At 40.5% G+C, this 20,055-nt stretch overlaps 2 protein-coding genes across 4 annotated transcripts in view; one reads left to right on the top strand and one right to left on the bottom strand.

Moving 5' to 3' along the window:
- Positions 1 to 1,383: 1,383 nt before the first annotated feature.
- Positions 1,384 to 14,796, top strand: lg23h12orf56 (linkage group 23 C12orf56 homolog). Of its 2 annotated transcripts, none has more exons than XM_024282448.2 (14): positions 1,384 to 1,948; positions 3,900 to 4,083; positions 5,176 to 5,191; positions 8,249 to 8,408; positions 9,587 to 9,742; positions 9,885 to 9,958; positions 10,059 to 10,203; positions 10,286 to 10,380; positions 11,636 to 11,725; positions 11,921 to 12,002; positions 12,928 to 12,996; positions 13,916 to 13,993; positions 14,068 to 14,249; positions 14,333 to 14,796. In XM_024282448.2, the coding sequence occupies exons 1-14, from the start codon at positions 1,697 to 1,699 to the stop codon at positions 14,439 to 14,441; spliced, it is 1,692 nt and encodes a 563-aa protein (XP_024138216.1). In that variant the 5' UTR covers positions 1,384 to 1,696; the 3' UTR covers positions 14,442 to 14,796. The 2 variants fall into 2 exon arrangements, with proteins under 2 accessions (XP_024138216.1, XP_024138207.1); XM_024282439.2 differs by having other exon boundaries at positions 1,387 to 1,948; positions 12,922 to 12,996.
- A 1,625-nt stretch (positions 14,797 to 16,421) lies between these two features.
- LOC112158782 (acyl-coenzyme A thioesterase 1) overlaps positions 16,422 to 20,055 on the bottom strand; it is a 7,051-nt gene continuing 3,417 nt past the window's right edge. For both annotated transcript variants that reach the window (XM_024292338.2, XM_024292348.2), the window contains 9 exons: positions 19,831 to 19,930; positions 19,484 to 19,668; positions 19,183 to 19,346; positions 18,915 to 19,034; positions 17,281 to 17,363; positions 17,086 to 17,176; positions 16,940 to 17,020; positions 16,728 to 16,869; positions 16,422 to 16,653 (listed from right to left, as the gene is read on the bottom strand). In XM_024292338.2, the coding sequence (XP_024148106.1) occupies positions 16,529 to 16,653; positions 16,728 to 16,869; positions 16,940 to 17,020; positions 17,086 to 17,176; positions 17,281 to 17,363; positions 18,915 to 19,034; positions 19,183 to 19,346; positions 19,484 to 19,668; positions 19,831 to 19,930 (1,091 nt within the window). In that variant the 3' untranslated portion in view covers positions 16,422 to 16,528. The remainder of the gene's footprint in view (positions 16,654 to 16,727; positions 16,870 to 16,939; positions 17,021 to 17,085; positions 17,177 to 17,280; positions 17,364 to 18,914; positions 19,035 to 19,182; positions 19,347 to 19,483; positions 19,669 to 19,830; positions 19,931 to 20,055) is intronic.

Genomic DNA, 20,055 nt, shown 5'->3' with positions numbered 1-20,055 from the left:
CTGTTTGATAAAATCTTCTCAATGAGGATTTTGGAACTTTCTGATTGCAGCCGATGAGTCTCCTCTCTGTTTCTGAGCTGCAGCACACAGACTCTCCTTTGAGAAGCTGCTGGAACAACTCCCGCTCTCATCTTCTCAGTGCGTGTGCGCGTGCACGTGATGCTGTCAGTCTCTGCTCCTCCTCACAAAGCCTCCCTTCATGGCTGCGGCCTCCGCCGGCCTCCTGCAGGAGCAGAGGAAGACTCAGAACATTGTGTCGCATTTCCAGAGTTTTTACATGATTTAGGAAAACAACAAAACTGATTTGTCATTTATATGCAAACATGAAATAAAAAAGGTAAATATTTACCTAAATCTGACTCAGGAAAAGCACCATGAGGATCTGCTGACATCTAGTGGTAAAATGGTGGGACTGCAATTTTAAATAACCAAAATGGCAAAGTTAACATAATTGCAGCCGTTTAAGTTAAATTGAACTTTTAAAATTAAATAAAATATATTTTATTTTTTAAACATTTATTTGAACATTTAAGAGGTTTTGAAAAAAACTAATTAATAAATAAAATTCAAATTTAACCTTCAACTTTATTGGTAGAGCATCTTTCCTGTTAAAAATCTCAATGTGCTTCACATAAACGGGGTAGGAGTAATTATTTTTTCAGATATTTTAATTAATTATTTTTTTTATATTTAAAATATATGTTAAAATGTTTTTATTTGAACTTTTTACTTTGGTCCAACTTTTTAATGTTACATATTTGGTCTTTCAATGTATGTATCTTATCAAAGTATTTTTATCTGTCAATTGTCCTAATTTAGTCTTTAAGAACTATAATAATTTATTAAACTTGTGAAAATGCTCAGTTTTTAAATTCAGTCCTTGCTTCAATTAAAAACATCAATAGTTTTATAATCTTATTTGACTTTATTTGTTATAAAATTGATCAAAAGGTATTTAATTTTGGACTTTTTAAATTATTATTATTCAATTGTTACATTTTTCAACCCATAAAAATATATGTATGTATATATATATATATATATATATATGTCTTTATTTTTGACCCTGAGTGCTTGTTGAGTCATTTGATTGTGTGGCTGTAGACATGCACAATTTAATGTAATAACAACACTTGACAAATAATTTGGCTTTCCATTGTTTTATTGTCCTGGTGGAAATAAATAAATAAATAAAAGTTGTAAATAAACTTTGTATCCATACATACTTGAAGGTCTGCGCTGTTAAAACTTCATAAAAACCAATAAGTCAATTATAAAATTGATTATTTGTTGTAATTTTTAACTACTAATTAAAATATATTAAAATATTATAATAAAATATAACTTTACATTTATAAAATATAAAATATATTTTAAAATATATGTTTAAATTCTTGATTTAAATCCTCTCACAACATCTCTGACATGCGCAGTGAACCTTTGGGGCTTTTAAATTGTTAGATAACTTTGAATTAAACTTCGTCCAATCAGAGGCGCGTCCCTAAGCCGCCTGGACCAATCAGAAAGCAGTGCGCCTGTAATGAGCCCCCGCGGAGATCTGCAGGTCCAGTCTTTCTTGACTGTCCGGTTCCGACGCCCCACGCCTCCTCAGGAGCAGAAATAAACCACCACAGATGGAACCGGCGCAGAACTTTAGAGACCCAATGGAGCTCGCGTCCGGCTGAACCTCCCCGTCATGGCCCGGACCGGTTCCGGGACCCTCCTGACCCGGCGGAACCCCCGTCTGGACTCCTTCCTGAAGCGGAACACGGAGCGGGGGGTGTATGAACGGATCCGAGCCTCCGAACCGTGCGTGGTGGTGTCGGACCGCATCCACAGAGTCTACATGCACGTGGTTCTGAGCGACGAGCGCGTGTACGTCACCGAGTTCTCTCCGCGCACGCTCATTACCGCCGCGAGCTTCAGGCGCGTGCGCGACATCCAGCGGGTGAGTTCTGATCAAAGTGATGGAAATTGATAGCAACAGCTGCAGTGCATCATGGGTAAAGGTCCCGCGTGCGATTATGACTTCAAAATCACGAAAATGATTACAAGTCCTGAAATGTTGTTTTAATTCCAAAGTCTGTGCATTAAATACAAAGTTTTTCCTTTTTCTTTTAATTTTTAAACACTTTTTACTCTCTTTAATGTCTTTTTGAAGCCTCGAGGTTTATTTAAGAGTAAAAAAAATCTTCTTTTCAATATAAAAAATAAAGAAAAATATTCACTAACTGTTTTAAATACATTATAAACTGTAGGTAAAAAAAATAAATAAAAAAAATTCACATCTATCTGCAGTAAATATTGATCTTAATGCACAAATAGAAACAATTGAATTTACAAATAAAAAAACAACAGTTTAACTTAAAAAAATCTTCAATAATCATCCTTTAATGTCTCTAAACTGACCAAAACAGAGAAAACGTGCCCAAATGTCTCAATTTAGAGGACTTTTTTTTAACGGTTTTTGGAATATAAATGAAAAAAAAAAACATAATATAATCTACAGGTTTAATTTGTTTAATGGAAATGCAAAGAAAAGTTTGGCCTTTATTTTGAAGGAGACAGTTCTGAACATCGTTCTGTTGGTTTTAGATCATTTTCTGAACTAATAAAAAGAACAGATATTAAATTTCTCAGGGTAAACATCATAAATGTGAGCTTTTATAAAAAAATATATATTCAACTTTTCATTTTGGAACAATTTAATTTTCCTTTGATTTAAAATGGGTAATGTTCTCTTGTTATTTGTAATGGAAATTCTTTATTGTAGGTTTGTAATACATTCTTAAAATTAGACATTTTTGACTATAAAAACTATAAATTTAATCTGAAATGCTTTTATTTGCATTTATTAATCACTACTATAGAATATATGTTAATACTATAATAATATAATAATATAGTAAATCAGTGTACTATAGGATCAGAGGTTAATTTAGTTTATTTTAACTTCATTATAAACTTTTTGTGTTAAAAACATTTTTTATTTTTTGTTGTTTTATCATCACTGCTGCAGTGATGATTAACAGACAAGGAAATTATTCTTTTTTTAGTTCTCCTTCAGACAAATGTTATCAAAGAAAATAGAAAGTGAAGAAATGAAATCATGACGTTTTAAAGAAACAAATCAGCTTCAAAGTGTTATTTTTCCACTCACTGGTTTTAAATTAAAATGTATTTTAGTTCTTAAATTATTTTTTTAAGTTAAGTTAATTGATCTTTTGATTTAATAGTTGTCTGTTAACGGCCAAAAGTACTAAATATAGTGGGTTTTTTTGTATTTTTATTGAACTTTTTTCTCTATTTTAACCCCTAAATATAAAGAAAAACAGCTTTTGTTGTTTGTGCAAAACGAAAACATAAAAACAAATGTTCTTGTTATCAAACGGCATAACGATCAACTGAAATCAACGCGTCTTCTTTCTAAAATTAAACAGAATCTCCTCTGTTTGCTGTTTTAAGATGAACATTCACAAAAGCCAATTATGGGATTAAGAAAACGCCGAGCTGAGAGTATTTTTAAACCCAGTGTGTCAGTGAGCGAGGTTTTAGCACGACTTCAGCAGCCGTCAGTCACAGCTTTCACCTCCTCCTTATAGCCTGAGCTGACCTCCGTCTCCTCCTCCATCACCTCCTCCATCACCTCCTCCATAACCTCCTCCATCTCCTCCTCCTTCACCTCCTCCATCACCTCCTCCATCACCTCCTCCTTCACCTCCTCTATCACCTCCTCCATCTCCTCCTCCCTCACCTCCTCTATCACCTCCTCTATCACCTCCTCTACCTCTATCACCTCCTCCATCACCTCCTCCTTCACCTCCATCTCTAAAATGGATCAAACAGAGGTAAACTCAAAGTATTTTGTTCTGTCGTCTTCATTCTTCTCACCTGTGCAGGTGAACGACCTCCCAGACTTCCTCAGTGGGAAGGACCGGGAGCGCTGCCAGCACATTCGCATCACCTACATCCCAGAAAAGCCAGAGGGGAGGACACCTGATTGGCTGAGCAAGCACGAGAGGGAGGGGCTTCCCTCTGCAGCTTCGCCCTCACGTAGATCCAGCTACTGCCCCACCCCCACAGGTGAGCAGAGAAGCCTTCGTGAGTCTAGAACAGGGGGGTCAAACTCAATCAGACAGGGGCCCAAAACTCAAAACACACCTTAGATCATGGACCGAACAGGATAAACATTAATTAAACACTCTAAAACTACATTTTTAAAACTTTAAAACTGTAACTTAGCATAATTATGAACTAGATATATAACATTACCTGTGATAATGCTAATCTTAATGCTGTAAGCTGAATTTGGCCAGTGGTGCTAGTGATGATAGCTGAAGATGCTGAAATTGATAACTGAAAACGTTGAAGCTGATAGCTAGCTAAAATGTTAGCTAAACTCCAAATTAGCCTAAAAAAACAAACACAAAACTAAGGTTAGCCGAAACAGCTAGCATGTAGCTGAAAAATGGCTAAACCACAAAATAGCTTTAAAAAATTGTCAAAAGAGCTAGCATGTAAATATTAGGTAAACTCCAAAACAGCCTAAAAAGTTTTTTAAAAGCCCAAATTTAGCCCAAACAGCTAGCATGTAAGTGTCAGCTAAACTTCAAAATAGCCTAAAAAACAGAAAAAAGCCTAAATTAGCCAGAATAGCTAGCATGTAGCTGAAATATTAACTACTATCCAAAAAGCCTAAAAATCTTGGTAAATGTTAAAATAGTCAAGAAAGTTAGCAGAATGACAATTTTTAAAACTTTAAAACTCTAACTTTTTAACATAATTATGAATAATAAAAAGGCAGGAATATTATTCCAGAATAAACCAACTTAAACCTTAAATAATTTTCAATATTTTACTCTCCATAAAAATATATATCAAGTTAGAAACAAGAGAAAGTTACCATGGGGTCATTAATAACAATAAAATAAAATGATCTGGAGGGCCGGATTCGGCCCCCGGGCCTTGATTTTGACAAGTGTGATCTAGAACATCAGAAAAGTTTGTGAGGAGGCGCAGATGAAAGATCCGCCCCCAGGAAGAGACGGATCTCATTTAGAGTTTAATCAGACGGAAAAATCAGCGACTTGATCCACGTGAAAAGAGAGTGAAGCTCAGGTGTTCTTCATGTCTGCACTCCTGCTGTAACCCTAAACCCCCGTCTCTCTCCAACAGGATATCCTGCCGAAAGGTGAGCGCACCTGAATGCACCTCCCACTCAGACACCTGAGCCTCCTCAGGAATAAAAAAGCTCCAGATCCACGAGGCTGCTCAGACTCCTCCTCTGCTGTCGGAGCGGTTGTCATGGAGACGACAAGCAGTTCTTAGTCCTGGGTGATGTCATCGGGTTTTCTCTGTAGGACGGTTAAGTGGAAGCTTTGCATTAGTGCATCCTGAGCGTCCGCCGCGTCTGGGGTTTCTCATGACTTATTCACATAGAGAGAGCGGTTTCCCTCAAGGCCGCATCCGGCCGCCGTCGGGAATGTTTCTCCTCGGTTCTGGTAGAAACGGTCTGAAGAGGAATCCAGCAGGTGATAGACCCAAAGTCTCACAAACTGAGTAAAAACAGACGGTTTTCTTCCAGTTTTGTGTCTTACACTCACTGGACACTTTAATAAGAACACCTGTCCAACTGCTCGTTAACACAAATGTCTAATCAGCCAATCACATGGCAGCAACTCAAATCATGCAGGCATGTAGACATGGTCCAGACGTTGTTCTGCAATGATTCCATCCCTTTATGACCACAGTGAACCGTCTTCTTCCAGCTGGAATCATCTCACACTGGGTTCTTGAACATAATGACTTCACTGGACTCAAATGTCACCAGAACCCAATAGAACCTTTGGGATGTGGTGGAACTGGAGATCGGCATCATGGATGTTCAACCGACAACAACTGTGTGATGCTGTCATGTCAACATGGACCAAACTCTCAGGGATGTTTCCAGTACCGTGTCGAGTCAATGCGACCAAAGGACAGTTCTGACAGTTCTGACAGTTCTGACAGTTCTGAAGCCAAAAGGGGTCCAATCCGGTACTAGCAAGCTGTTCCTAATAAAGTGTCCAATGGCTGTGGACGAATCCAGTTCATGCTAAAATTGAGCAAACCCTACACACTTTTTCTTAAGATGGGCGGGATTTACTGTTGAAACTGGTCTAAAGAACTGTCTTGGATGGCCAATGAACCGTTCCTTTTTCTGGCGATTTATGACCCTTGGCTTGGTGCCGTAGTACAAACATTTTCTGACTGTAGTTATCCAAGTTCGCAGAGTCAGTGAACACACCAGGACTTGTGGATTTTCATTGTTTCTTCGTGTTAGCCAGAACGGGGCCTAAAGATTCAAACCATAAATTTAATGATTTGAAATTCTGAGTTTTTATACTTAAAAGCAGAACATTTAAAGCAGTACATAAGTACATTTATAGTAGAATTGGAGAAAGTTTCAGACATTTTTTTTTTTAGCCAATCACCAATATTTACAACACATTCTCATCCCCAACTCGTCACATATTGACGTTTGGTTATGCGTCACTTTGTCGTTTTGGATGTCCCCAACTCGTCGTTATTTGACCTGCCGCTGTTCCCATTAAATCAAGAGTCCCTCAGCATGCAGTACTTGATGCGCACTGCTCCTCAGGACGCATCCAGAACCGGTACTTTAACCTGGTACTGGTTTAAATCCGGTACCTTGTCAGGTTGGCGCCCGGGACTGCGTCTGGTACCGGTTTGGGTCCAGTACCGCATCTGGTCTGGTGTCTCGTTAGGACTAGGGTACCAAAACGACAAAACGTGACGCGGGCGCGTCTATTTCAGCTTGACTTTTTCAAGTTGTTTTTTTGGGTTTCAAATCTTTTTGACCCCAATTTGACCCCATACTTTAGCAAACACTGCTGAAATGTAATGAAACGCTCAGAGCTTCCTCAGCACCTTTGACCTTTGACCCACCGTCTGGATCAGAACAGTTAATCAGATTCACAGGTTAAATCTTAATGAGGTTGCAGACTAACTGAGACGCTCAGATCCTTTTCAGGAGGTTAAAATCTAAACCTTTAAGTTAGTTTTCATTGTTTTTGCCTCTGAACTTTGATAAAGGACGGAAGAATTCACAAACAAATGATTCCATCAATGTTAATAAATCTTCAACTTCAACACAGAAATCATAAGCAGATTTTTCTTACAAGAAAAACTTTTAGAAAAGAATTTTTTTTTGACAATATTAAATAATTATTGCTGAGTTGATAAAGTTGATTAAAGACGAATATATAAAAAATTGATCCATAGAAATAGAGGTCAATCTAACGCATAAAGCTAAAGTCCGTTAGCTTGATGCTAACATAAAATAGGATTTCCCATAGGATGGCTAACGCTAACACTCCGTCGATCCATAAAAGTAGAGAACGATTTAACAACTAATGCTAAAGTCCGCTAGCTTGATGCTAACGTAAAAGGGAATCTCCTATAGGATGGCTAATGCTAACTCTCGGTCGATTCATAAAAGTAGAGACTGATCTAACAACTAATGCTAAATTGCGCTAGATTAATGCTAACGTACAATGGGATCTCCCATAGGATGGCTAACGCTAACGCTCAGTTGACCCATAAATGTAGAGATCGATCGAATGCCTAATGCTAAAGTTTGCTAGTTTGATGCTAACGTAAAATGGGATCTCCCATAGGATGGCTAATGCTAACGTTAGGTTGATTCATAAAAGTAAAAATCGTTCCAACGCCTAATGATAAAGTCCGCTAGCTTGATGCTAATGTACAATGGGATTTCCCATAGAACGGTTAATGCTAACATTCTGTCAACCTAGACATACATTGCTGACTAAATGAACATCTTTATAAACCTTTCCAAACTCTTTAAAGGAAATATTTTTAAAGTAACATTTGTGGTCTAAAACATCGTTTTTTATTCATACTTTCTTCTTCTTCTGGAATAAGGTGTAATGCTATAGTGCGATCCCCACCTGGTGGCCAAACCGAAACGTCCTCCTGGAGAGGCAGAACAATTGTTGGAGCTTCTCTGTTTGAGAATCATCCCGGCCTGATGCCTCAGAGCTCCGGTCCAGAAACATCTGATGATGAGAGGAAGGAAATGCAAACACGTTTAGCATCACCAAAGTCTGAATGGTCGCCTGGTTATGACAAAACCTCAACATAAGAGGTGTAACCATCAGAAAGTGTGAGCAGGGTTATCAGCCTTGCAAACCCTCAAAGCGGCGTCTTCTTTTATCCGCTGAAGGGAGGAGCGCCCCCCAGTGTTGAAGTCAACCCGCTCTGCTTCCTGTCCAAACCCAGAGGCTCTGGGCCTCGTGAGGACGCCGCGGCCTCCGTCCACACCGCCCTCGTTTTACTCCACCTCCCCCTCAAAGGAAGGCCTGAAGACGCCGGACGGCGGCCAGGTATGACGACCGTCACACGGCGGGACGACTTGCAGGCTGGTGGTGACAGAAAAGTCCCGTTCTGGAAGTAAATGTGAAACTAGACTTAAGTGGAGGAGTGACTCTCCTCCAACATCAGAGCAGCTGCTTCAGTTTACTGACAGAGAAAACCTGTAAACAAGTAAACAGCCAAACATAAAGATCTAAATCAAGGAGCATGAGACCCAGGATGGAGCCCTGTGGTGCACCTGAGTTGATTGTGGTAAGAGGTGGATAAATATGAACTAAACTGATCCAGAACTTTTCTCTTAATTTATGCATTATTATAAATTCAGGTTTTCATTCAGACTCCACGAGTCAAACAGGAAGTCTGTCGTATCCCAGCCAGCAAGGTCAGTTAGACCCCATATGGTTTAGAAGTGGGGAGAAAATGTGGCCCCCCAATGGGTTTGTCCACATTGGCTTAAGCGGGCACTCAGTGGGAAGGCTCGCTACGCTAGGCAGCCGCCCGGTAGACAGCGAAGCTTGTTAGATCACTGCAGTGGAGCTTCTAGCTCGCTACAGAAGAACTTACTAGCTCACTGTAGCAGAGCTATACGGCAGAGCTTGCTAGCAAGATACAGTGGGGCTCGGTAGCTCAATAAAGCAGAGTTCGCTAGCTTGCTATGGTGGCGCTCACTTGCTCGCTGTATCATAGCTCGCTAGCTCAATACAGTGGAGCTAACTAGTACATTACAGCAGAGCTCACTTGGTCACTACAGCAGAACTTGCTAGCTCAATAAAGCAGAGTGTGCTAGTTTGCTAAAGTGGAGCTGACTAGCTTGCTACAGCAAAGCTTGCTAGCTCAATACAGTGGAACCCGCTAGCATACTACGCCATCTACAGGCTAGTTAGCATAGCAAGTTAACCCCATGAGTGCCCATTTAAGCCAATACGTGCAAACACAGGTGGGGCCACCATCATTGAAACTGTGGACAAACTCAACCAGAGCCCACAGTTTCTGCCTACTTATAAACCAAATGGGCCCACTTGGCCTTGCTGGCTGGGATACAAATCAAATAATTCTTTTTTTTTTTTTTTTACCAACTTCAATCCCGAGTTCAGCTTCAGTTTGATATAAAAGCAAAAATATTTGAGAATCATTTTTCAAGTAATCAAGTAAAGTCGTTTTAAGGATACTGATTGGATGAAAATTTCAGGTGACCCGGAGGTTCGGCTCGGTTCTGTCTCGACTGCTGAGACGAGAGACAATAAACGAGGCAGAGGAGAGGGAGGCGGAGCTTCACCTTTACGTGGTTTCCCAGACGTCCAGACTTTACCTGCTCCTGCAGAACACCTGGAGCAGCTTCCTGATCGTGAGTCAGTTCTGTGTTTGACCAGCAGGGGGAGACGTTTGGATGAAAGTCCGACTCTTAACCTTTGACATCAGAGCGTTGACGTTCTTCATAACAACACGATTCGATTAAAGCCGATGAATCAAATGTGTCTTGTGTCCAGAGGTCCACGCTGATGCTGGATCTGCGCCACAGGAGGTGCGCTGGATCACCTGACCCGTCTGCCCCGCCCCTCAGGTGACTCCATCCTCACTTCACAGTAAACCTGTGTAAGATGTGAACCGGAGGGAGCATTCCCGACTCACTTCCGCTCTGGTTCTGGTTCTTTGGGTTGCAGCTGGGAGAGGACGGCTCACCTGTTGGGTCAGCTGAGCTCGGAGCTCCTGCGGGACGACATCGGCGTGGAGGGTCTGTACCTGCTGCTGCAGGAGCTCCGGACGGCCGCTCACCGCAGCGTCACGCTGCGCAGACTCTTCTGGAAGGTCGGACGGATCAGAACCAGAACCAGTCTGAGTGCAGAAACTGAGCAGAAAAGCTAAAGGATCCGATGTTCTCGTGTTTCAGTCTGGGGAGCTGTGCGACTTCCTGGTTCGGACTCTGGAGGAATGTCTTCACGGCGCCCAGAACATGGGAGGAGCTTCAACAGCTGATCAGCTCCTGTAAGACTCGTGTGAGACGGACCGGAGTTCTGCGTCAAACGTTTAGTCTTACATTTTAACATCTTGCTTCCAGTCTTTCTATCTGACTGTAAAACTTTTACAATAATATTCAGCCGAACTCTGATGTGAAGCTGGTTACTCAGCCCCTCCCACAGACATTCCTGATACGATTCTGGAGGTAATCTGGTTTTAATCCTGAATAATCTGCAATTTAATTTAAGTTTGAAACTGAAAAAGTGACTAAAAGCTTGAAGCTTCAGCTGTTCTCGTCTGTGTGGCGTTAACGTAGTTTTACCAGCGTTAAATGATGGTCACGCCACGCCGTGTTTGATGTGAGGGTCTTAAATCTGATGTGGACCAAACCGTCTGATGTGGACCGTCGATTTACAGAAATACATTATATTGAATACTATTATCATAATTACGTAGTTAAGACTTTTTTCCTTGTAAATTTAGATTATTTACGTTATTTAACAGTTATTACTTTTTTCTCATAAATGTACAACTGTCAAAACTTAACAGTTAAGACTTTTTTTGTAAATGTACGACTTTAGCGTCGTAATTTAACAGTTACTACTTTTTTTCGCAAATTTACGACTTTATTGTTGTAATTTAACATTCACTACTTTTCTTTTGCAAATTTATACCTGTGTCGTAATGTATAAAATTTACTACATTTTTTCTGCAAACTTACAACTTTGTCGTAGTTTAACATTAATGACTTCTCTCTTGTAAATTTACAGATTTAATGGTCACAGATTAACGACTTAATTCTAATATTTAACTGTTACAACTTTTTTCTCATAAATTTCTGACTTTAAAGTTGTAATTTGGAAAAAGTGTTTTTGCTTGTAAAATGTCTCCTAATACTCTAATACTATAATGTAAAATACTGATAACTAATATACAAATCATATATTTCCAAGTTGAATTTGGGTCCAAATAAGGTCAGTGTTTCTGAGGATGAAGTTTTTCACAGTAAAATATAAACATAATCTGAATTTATCTTAAGATTCTCAGGTTTTGGTCTTTTTAAATTAGATTAGGGTGAAGTCAGACTTCATGTTTAGATTGATCAGTTAGATTAAATAACTATAAACCAGACAACTTCCTGTATCTTTGTTTAGCATTTCCATCAATGTCAAGTTTTTCAGAGTAAAAGCAGATTTGAAGTATTCTAATATCCTAAAACCACAGTCAGGTTACTCTTTGTGCTCATTGATGGAGTTTAACAGAACCTCCTGATTTCCTGCAGACTCGGCGCTCTGATCGTCCAGACACTCGCCATCATGTTCAGGGAGACGGAGGTGGAAGAGGCCAGAGTCAGCGTCCTGTCCGTCAGGAAGTAAATACTCAACCAGTCTGTCTTTGGCTAAAACAACAGATGTGTTCATTAAAGTCCACATTTTTCTCTGTTAACACATTTAAACCACATAGAAGAATTAAAACAGTAACCAACCACTCTGAAGCCGATCTTAGGGCTCATTTTTACGGAAGGAAAACAGACGTTTACCTGAAGCGAGTGTCTTTGCTCCTGCAGAGGAGCTCTGACCTCCAGAATGCTGCTCGCCGTGGTTTATGACCCTCAAGCAAAGAGCCGAGAATCGCCGCTGGACTCTAAGGTCAGCCGGGTCAGAAGGCCTCATGATGCTGTTCTACAGAATCTCTATGTTCTACAGAATCTCTATGTTCTACAGAATCTCTATGTTCTACAGAATCTCTATGTCACTCATGATCAAAAACATACAGATGGATGCTAACACAGCTACAAAAACACAGACCTGAAGCTACATTCACACCTCCCTCTGCGTTCAAGCGACCACTTTCAATGTAAAGTTTATGCAAACATGTATGTGCTCATTTGTGGATTCTGTATTCACAAGTTGATACGCTCAATGTTACGACCATTTTGGGTTCTGCACACAAAACAAAACAAACGTTGAAAGTTAAACCAGGTTGAACTTCGACCAATCAGGGACTCAGATTTCTTTGTGACGTATGGATGCCGTCTCTTAATTCACCAAAGTGCCAACCGATGTAAACATGATCATGAACGAGAAATTAATACGTTTGTGTCCAATCAGAATTCTACGACACAGAATCTTTCATGTATCGGAATAGAGCTGATTTCACACCGAGCCTCTTTCAACTGGGAGCACATCTGTTAGCATTGTTAGCGACGGTACAGTGTGAACACCACGTGTTAAACCCACGTTCACGATTTAACAAGATAATTCTTGAACGTGAATTTAGTGTGTTCAAAAACAGGCTGATACACATTCTTAAGCGTTCATTTAGTGCATTTAGAACGAGCTACATTAGCTAAATGCTCGTTCAAGAATGCACATTACATCCTCAGTGTGAAGTGAGCTTTAGATTTTTTCAGCAGACTTCTGTCCACTAAGCCCCCTAATTCAAACAAACTGCATCCACTGCTGCAAACGTCCTCAGTACTCCACACATGTGAAGTAATATGTCGATGACGATGGTTCTTCTTTGAGAAGAGACGTTAATGTTTGAACTTCCTGCTTTGTGTGTCAGCTGCAGTCGTTACGTGAAGAATACCTGGACGCCGCCTGCTCTCTGCTCTGTGAGCTGCTGCTTCTGGGACAGCAGGTGAGTCCTGACTCGGCCCGTTTTCCACCAGAACCCGGGATCGGGATGGTTTAGCATTGGAGCTGTAGTTCAGGTTAAGGGTTCTAACCGACATGGTGCTCATGGGCAAGACACAGCTCAAACCTGAAAATGAACTCCTTATTTAATGAATGTGGAATCAATACAATGAAAGAGTGGATTCTGTTTTTCTGTGTCTTTAGCAGCTTAAGATAATCACCAAAGATGTTTTTAAACCAAACAACTCTAGCTTTGGAATAAAAAGAAAAATAATAATTTGTGAGTGTAAAACTAATAGATTCATAAATTCAAAAAGTGGATCCAGCTCTTGAAAATAGTTTTTCCCTTAATGACTTCAGCTGAAAGAAACCGTTATGCTGCTTTGGTTAAAAGCAAATAAAAACTATTAAAAGCATTTTTAGGAGAAGATTCAAACATGCTGTAGTTCTGCTGTAGGACTTAAATAAACTGATGATTAAAAACTCTTTAAAATGTAATTGTGATTGATCTGAACTAATAAAATGTTGGAAAAAGTAGGGAGCCCATGATAGAGCCCTGTGGAACTCCACTTTTAATAGTGATGATCTGTAGGGTGCACACTGGGAAAAGTGAATCTGAAGAAAAGATCCATGTTATAAAAATACTTCAGAATAACAAAACAATGTTATCAATAAAGTTTTTTAATAGCAAAATAATCGTAGTTAAAAAAGTAACATGTCTCAATGACTTGAGTTTTGCTTAAGAATTCTTTTTACCCAGATTTCTTTGCTCATTTGAATATTTTTAAAGAATTGTTGACTTGTTTCAGTCAGCTGTTTTTAGTCTCCTGAACTGTTCCCTAACGAGTCGCTGAGAACACAGAAGGATTTACAGATGAGTTCATCGTTAGGAGGATTTGGTTTGAACTTTTTCTCCACATCAGACCAGCAGCTGCTCGTCTGCCGACGCCCTCCTGTCTGTGGGCTGGATGCTCAAAGTCCTTCATCCTCATCCTCACCTGGTAACCATCCTCCTCCTGAGATGAGTTCATGTTTCAGAACCAGACGGATTCTGACGTAACGCTGCCCCCTGCAGGACTCTTTCATCAGCTACCAGGCCCAGCAGCTGGTTCTGGCCGAGGTGGGTCTGCAGGATTCGCTCCTGAGCCCAGCGGACTCGGTGCTGCTGTTCCAGCGCTGTCGCCTCCTGCTGGCCTGCCTGCAGCACAGCAGTCAGCTGACTCAGCATCTGCAGTCGCACTTCAGGGAAGAATTCAGGTCCGAGTTTGTTTTTGGAGTTTTTGTTTGGTCATGTGACCTTTTTGAAAGGTCCAAAACTGTTTGGTGTTTTTTTTCTCCAGGTACATCGTGAAGCCGTTGTGTGAGGAGAAACTTTTACCTCCGTATCCCATCAGCCCGCCGACTCAGCAGCTGATCGAACAGATTCTGACTCTCCTGTTGGACAGATGATGATGATGATGATGATGATGAAGGAACTCTGAGTTTGACGCTTTAGCTGAGATGCTAAACGGCACACGAGGCCTTAATGAAGCCACGAGAAAAAAAACATTTCTGTGACCTTAGCATGACTTGACAAAAACAGGCCTCATATTGATGAGTCGTGACTTCAGTGACAGAATAACATTAATGCAGATTTAAAGAGTTTGCCTTCAAATTATTGTTGTGAGTTTGAATCAACACTAATTCATGAACATCTCAGAGGATCTTAAACCTTTTTTCTGTCATTATCTGCAATGTTTGTTTGTTTATTCAACATTTATCTTATGAAAAATGAACAATAAATAATATATGTTTGATTTTGAAAGCTGCTAACATAAAAGTCTACAGACAAAAGCATAAGTTTCATTTCCTGAAGCCTAATTTTTCTGTTTAAACTTTAATTTTTAAAGATTCTCCAAAGAAAATTGTGTTTCTAACATGTTCTTCTAGCATTTTTCTGATGATGGAGGAAACATATAAAAGAAGTTTTAGCTTAAAAAAAAGTATTTGAGTATTTTTTATTCTAATTGTGTATATTTCACTGTTTGAAAGAGATTGTATTTGTGACGTAGAAATACGCGGGGCGGGGCCACAAGCTCTCTGTAACGGGGAGGGGAAGAGGGAGCGGGGTTGCTCTGCTCCAACAGTCCCGCCTACAACTTAGACGTGAATTCCTGATGATGAACTCCTGCTGCTCTGCAGAAGCTATGTCCTAAAAAATGACAGATTTCTTTTTTTAATTTGGCTAAAAATGTCATAATTCTTATTAAAAAAAACTTGGAACGCTTTGAAAATCAATCAAAAGATGTTCGGAGGGAACTTTAAAGCTGACATTAAAGTCTCAGGGTCTTAGATTTTTGCTTTAGAGCAGAAAATATACTACTTTCATAAATTTTTATCTCATTTAGCGGGGCGGTCCCTGGGTCACTTGGTACCGGAACACAGATAAATTAAATACACGCACTAACTTTGATTATTTCGTTTCTTTTCGGATCCTGAAGGGAGTTTTATTTTGAAAAAATGCTGGATTCTGTTCACAACATCCGTCTTGGTCACGTGATTTAAAGCAGCTAGCAGCATGGCTAAGCTAGTAGCTAAAAGCTAACAAAAATCAAATTGACTTTTAGAAACGGGAAGCTTAAAAATGCCAACACTGGTCCAGTTCGGACTAGGACTGGGTATATTATTAGATATTAAAGTCTTTGGGTATTACTAATAAATTCCAGAATCTATTTGATTCCTATTTTTTTATTGTATTCTTTTGATCCACTCAATTTAATTCAACTTTTGAGTTTACACATTTAGACACATTTGTTAAGAAATACAATAATAATCTACTGTATATGTTGAAGATATTTATATTAATCTGATCCAGTTCAGATACTGTAAATGTATCAGTGAAATAATGAGATTGTTAATATCAGAGTTACATGGATTCTCAAACAGAGAAGCTCCAACAATTTTTCTGCTTCTCCTGGAGGACGTTTCAGTTTGGCCACTAGGTGGCGATCACGCTGTAGCATTACATCTTATTCCAGAAGAAGAAGAAAGAATGAGCAAAAAAACTTTGTTTACAAATGTTTACTTTAAAAAATATTTCCTTAAAAGTTTGGAAAATAAACGTCTGTGAGTTTATAAAGATGTTCATTTAGTCAGAATGTATGTTTAGTTCGACCGAGAGTTAGCATTAGCCGTCCTATGGGAAATCCCATTATAGGTTAGCATCAAGCTAGTGGACTTTAGCATTATGTGTTAGATCGATCTATGCTTCTATGGATCAATTATTGATCTATTAAGATTAGATCGATTCAGATCAATTTTATCAATTCAGATAGTTCTGAAAAATCTTGGGGATCACTGATTTAGCAGATGCTTTCTAAGAAAGCAGCTGATTGGAACCTTTAGTTTGAGATTCTAACCTTTTATCCTAAACAAACTTACTGAGATCACTCCAACTTCAGTTTATGTTTATTATCGCACATGAGATCCATAAAAATAACCTGGAGACACTTTGAACTGGAACATCCGACCTGAGCTCTCAGTCTAAACGTCCCGGTTTATAACTTCGCTTTGGGGCTCGGATCGCCGTACAGATGGAGCTGCAGGAAGCTGAGGATCCTCCTCCAGGAGTCTTCCTGAGCGTCGGCGTGAGGTTTGGTTTTTCCTCCCCACAGCATCATCACTGCAACACCGAGGAAAACCCATGAACCAAAAGCTGCTGTGGTGCTCCGGTCGGGTGAATTATGGGAACAGAACCTTTTTTCCTGGTGCCGCTCAGCATGAAGTTGGTGGCTCTGAAGAGAGGGGAGAAAGGCGGCTCGATCAGGTGTCCGGCGCCCGGGTAATCCACCCGCGTCACCAGAGATTCCTTCCCGGCTTCACGCATCATCTTGATTATCTTGGTGAAAAATAAGGTGTGTTTTAAAGTGAGCTAACAGACGCTGAACCGCTGAGATCCTCAAACTCACGTCAGAAGCCACCTCCACCGTCGGCCAGTTCTGGTCGTCTGTGCCGTTGATCAGCAGCATGGGACAGTCGATGTTCCCCACCTGAAAACACGTGTTCAAAGCTTTTCTGACCAGAATACAGTTTCTGTCTCACCGGCTTCACTTACTGGGATTTTAGGATGCTGCATTTTCAGAACAGCCAGTCCCATGTCTCTCCAGACCAGGACGTTCTCCATGGCGCCGACCGTCTTGAAACGCCTGTCGACAGACGGGCGAGTTAGCATCGTCCCACAGAAACACAGACGGGCGAGTTAGCATCGTCCCACAGAAACACGGGCCTTGGCTGATCGTGCGACACATACTCTGGTACTTCTTCAGGGAACTCAGTGACGGTGTTTTTTCTGGATTTATGGTGAACGTTGCTGAGGCAGACGATGCAGCGAGGCTGAAAGGAAGAGATGAACACGTAGAGAAGGATATTCAAAAGCTTTAATAAGAAAACAAAATAAACAAAAGATGGTCCAGTAAAATGTGCCAAAGTCAAGGCCCGGGGGCCGGATCCGGCCCTCCAGATCATTTTATTTTATTGTTATTAATGACCCGATGTTATCTTGTGCTCATTTCTAACTTGTAAAATTTTTACAAAATATATTTTTATGGAGAGTAAAATACTGAAAGTTAATTAAGGTTTAAATTGATTTATTCTGGAATAATATTCCTGCCTTTTTATTATTCATCATTATGTTAAAAAGTTACAGTTTTAAAAATTGTAATTCTGTTAGCTTTTTGAACTATTTTAGCATTTACGAAGATTTTTTAGGTTATTTTGGAGTTTAGCTAATATTTCAGCTACATGCTAGCTGTTTTGGCTAACCTAAGTTTTTTTTTTTTTTTTCATTTTTAGGCTAATTTGGCATTCAGCTAATATTTTAGCTGGCTATCAGCTTCAGTGTTTTTAGCTATCAGCTTCAGCGTTTTTAGCTATCAATTTCAGCACCTTCAGCGGCCAAATTCAGTTTACAGCATTCACACTAGAATAATCGCAAGTAATGCTTTAGATCTAGTTCATAATTATGTTCTAAAAATGTATCGCTACGTGGTGCAGTGTGTAGATATCTTACAACCTGTGGAAGAAGTTGAGAAATCCGGTTTATTTATTGTGAGGAGTTTTACAAAAACATAAACAATGACCTCTCCATTTTTAGGTTCATGAGGTCATTCAAAGATTTTCCCGTGAGTTTCTGTCTCACTCCATGTTTTTTATGACAGCAGCTTCAGCAGTGTTTCTGTCTCTGTGACTGAGTTTGAAGACTCACCGTCTCACATTAACTCAAACAAGGGTAAAAGTACCTCATGGTACTAGAACTGACTTCAGGAAATGAATGACCTCTGACCTGAACCCCATGGAGCACGTCTGGGACCAGCTAAAGCAGAGACTGGATGTTTGGACCCCTAACTGACATGCCGAACTGCATGTAGGACTAGTGGAAGAGTGGAACGCCTCAGAAAACAGCTGGTGAGAAGCAGGAGACGTCGCTGTCAAACTGTTATTGCAGCAAATGATGGAAATAGCTGCTATTGACACGATCAATTCCTGTTATTTGCATATTTCTTTATTATTGTTTCACTTTTGGGGGAAATAAATATCAAACTGAGGAAAATAATGTTTCTTCTGATTCATTATTAGGCATTTCAAGGGGAACTTTTATGTATTTTATTAAATTTTAGACTGAATAAGAGAAGTTCTCATGGAAACAACAATATATCTGACTTACTGAGTACTGTAGATACTGAAGCTCCTTTCTCTAAAGTTTGAGTTCTATTTGTATTAAAGAGCAAATTAAAATCTCTCCGTTCAGTTTAATACCCAACGTCCTCCATGTGGGGGCGCTGCAGACAGGAGGACAGGTTCATGCTTTTATGACCCCGTTATCCACCAGCTGTGGTTTAGTGTTTATGATCGTTACTGCAGCAAGTCAGAACTTCAAGGCCTCACCTTGATCATTGGATATTCTGCCGCCAGGCTCAAGGCCACCAGTGTACCGAAACAGAGGCCGATGATTCCAACTCTGTCTGGGGCGACCTGAGGATGAGCCCTGATGATTTCAAACGCCGTCTTTACAGACAGAGAGACGAGGAGTTAGTATGACAGGAAGAACCTGAAGGTCAAAAACCTGCAGAAGAAGGTCAAAAACCTGCAGCTGAAGGTTAAAAACCTGCAGCTGAAGGTTAAAAACCTGCAGCTGAAGGTCAAACTAACCTACCTCAAAGTATTTGTCTCCTGGAGAATTGGGCTTTGAATCGTCTGCCTTTAAATACTCCAGAGCCAAAGCGGCGAAACCTCGAGACGCCAGCAGGGCGGCGCGGTATTCCTGAAGGCCCCCTCCGCCCCCCCACAGGTCCAGCAGGGCCGGGAACGGTCCTGGACCTGACAGGAGGACGGCAAAGGTCAAAAACTCCGGCAGCAGCCAGCGATCACAGAGCTTCAGCTTCTTTAACGTCTCTGTTCCTTAATCTGCTCTATGATCTGCCTCTCATACCTGTTCTCAGGTATTACAGGTTTACCTGGAGGCACAAACAGGGTTCCTTGGACTCCCCTCTCCCTGACTTCGATCCTCTGGACGCCTGGAGCCATGTGCCACCTCTCCACGAGCGCCGACGCCAGCGCGGTCTGGTCTCTGAAGTCCTCGTGTCCGCGGTAGACCGAGATGGTCACCAGCATGGGGGTGCACATGTCCCTCTTCCTCAGCCTGGTTCATTCAGAGAGTTTGATGAAAGATGAATTCCACACCAGCAGCAAAAACCTTCGAGTCCTAAAAAGCGTCTTCAGCTGTTTTTGATTCATTTCTCATAATCAGGAATCAAAAGTCCCCGAATCCCTCAGGTGTCCTGCTGCTGCCTCTCATGTTTACCTGAGGCCCTCGCGGCTGCCAGGGGCGGGACGCATGCTCCATATCAAACCCATCTGCTCTTTCCCCGTGTACGTCCCTCCAAGACTGACGTCCTCTGAAACTGCAGACCAACAATAGGAAGTTGAAGGTAAAAAAGGACGAGATGCTTTTAAAGCTTCCACAACTTAAACTTTATAGTGAAGAGACAGTTTTCATAAAAGTCTATCAGTGGAAATCCAACAAAAA

The sequence above is a fragment of the Oryzias melastigma genome, linkage group LG23, assembly GCF_002922805.2.
Source record: "Oryzias melastigma strain HK-1 linkage group LG23, ASM292280v2, whole genome shotgun sequence".
NCBI classification, from domain to species: Eukaryota; Metazoa; Chordata; class Actinopteri; order Beloniformes; family Adrianichthyidae; genus Oryzias; species Oryzias melastigma.
The sequence above is the reverse complement of the archived record's forward strand: the minus strand, read 5'-3'. Positions and strand labels throughout refer to the sequence as shown.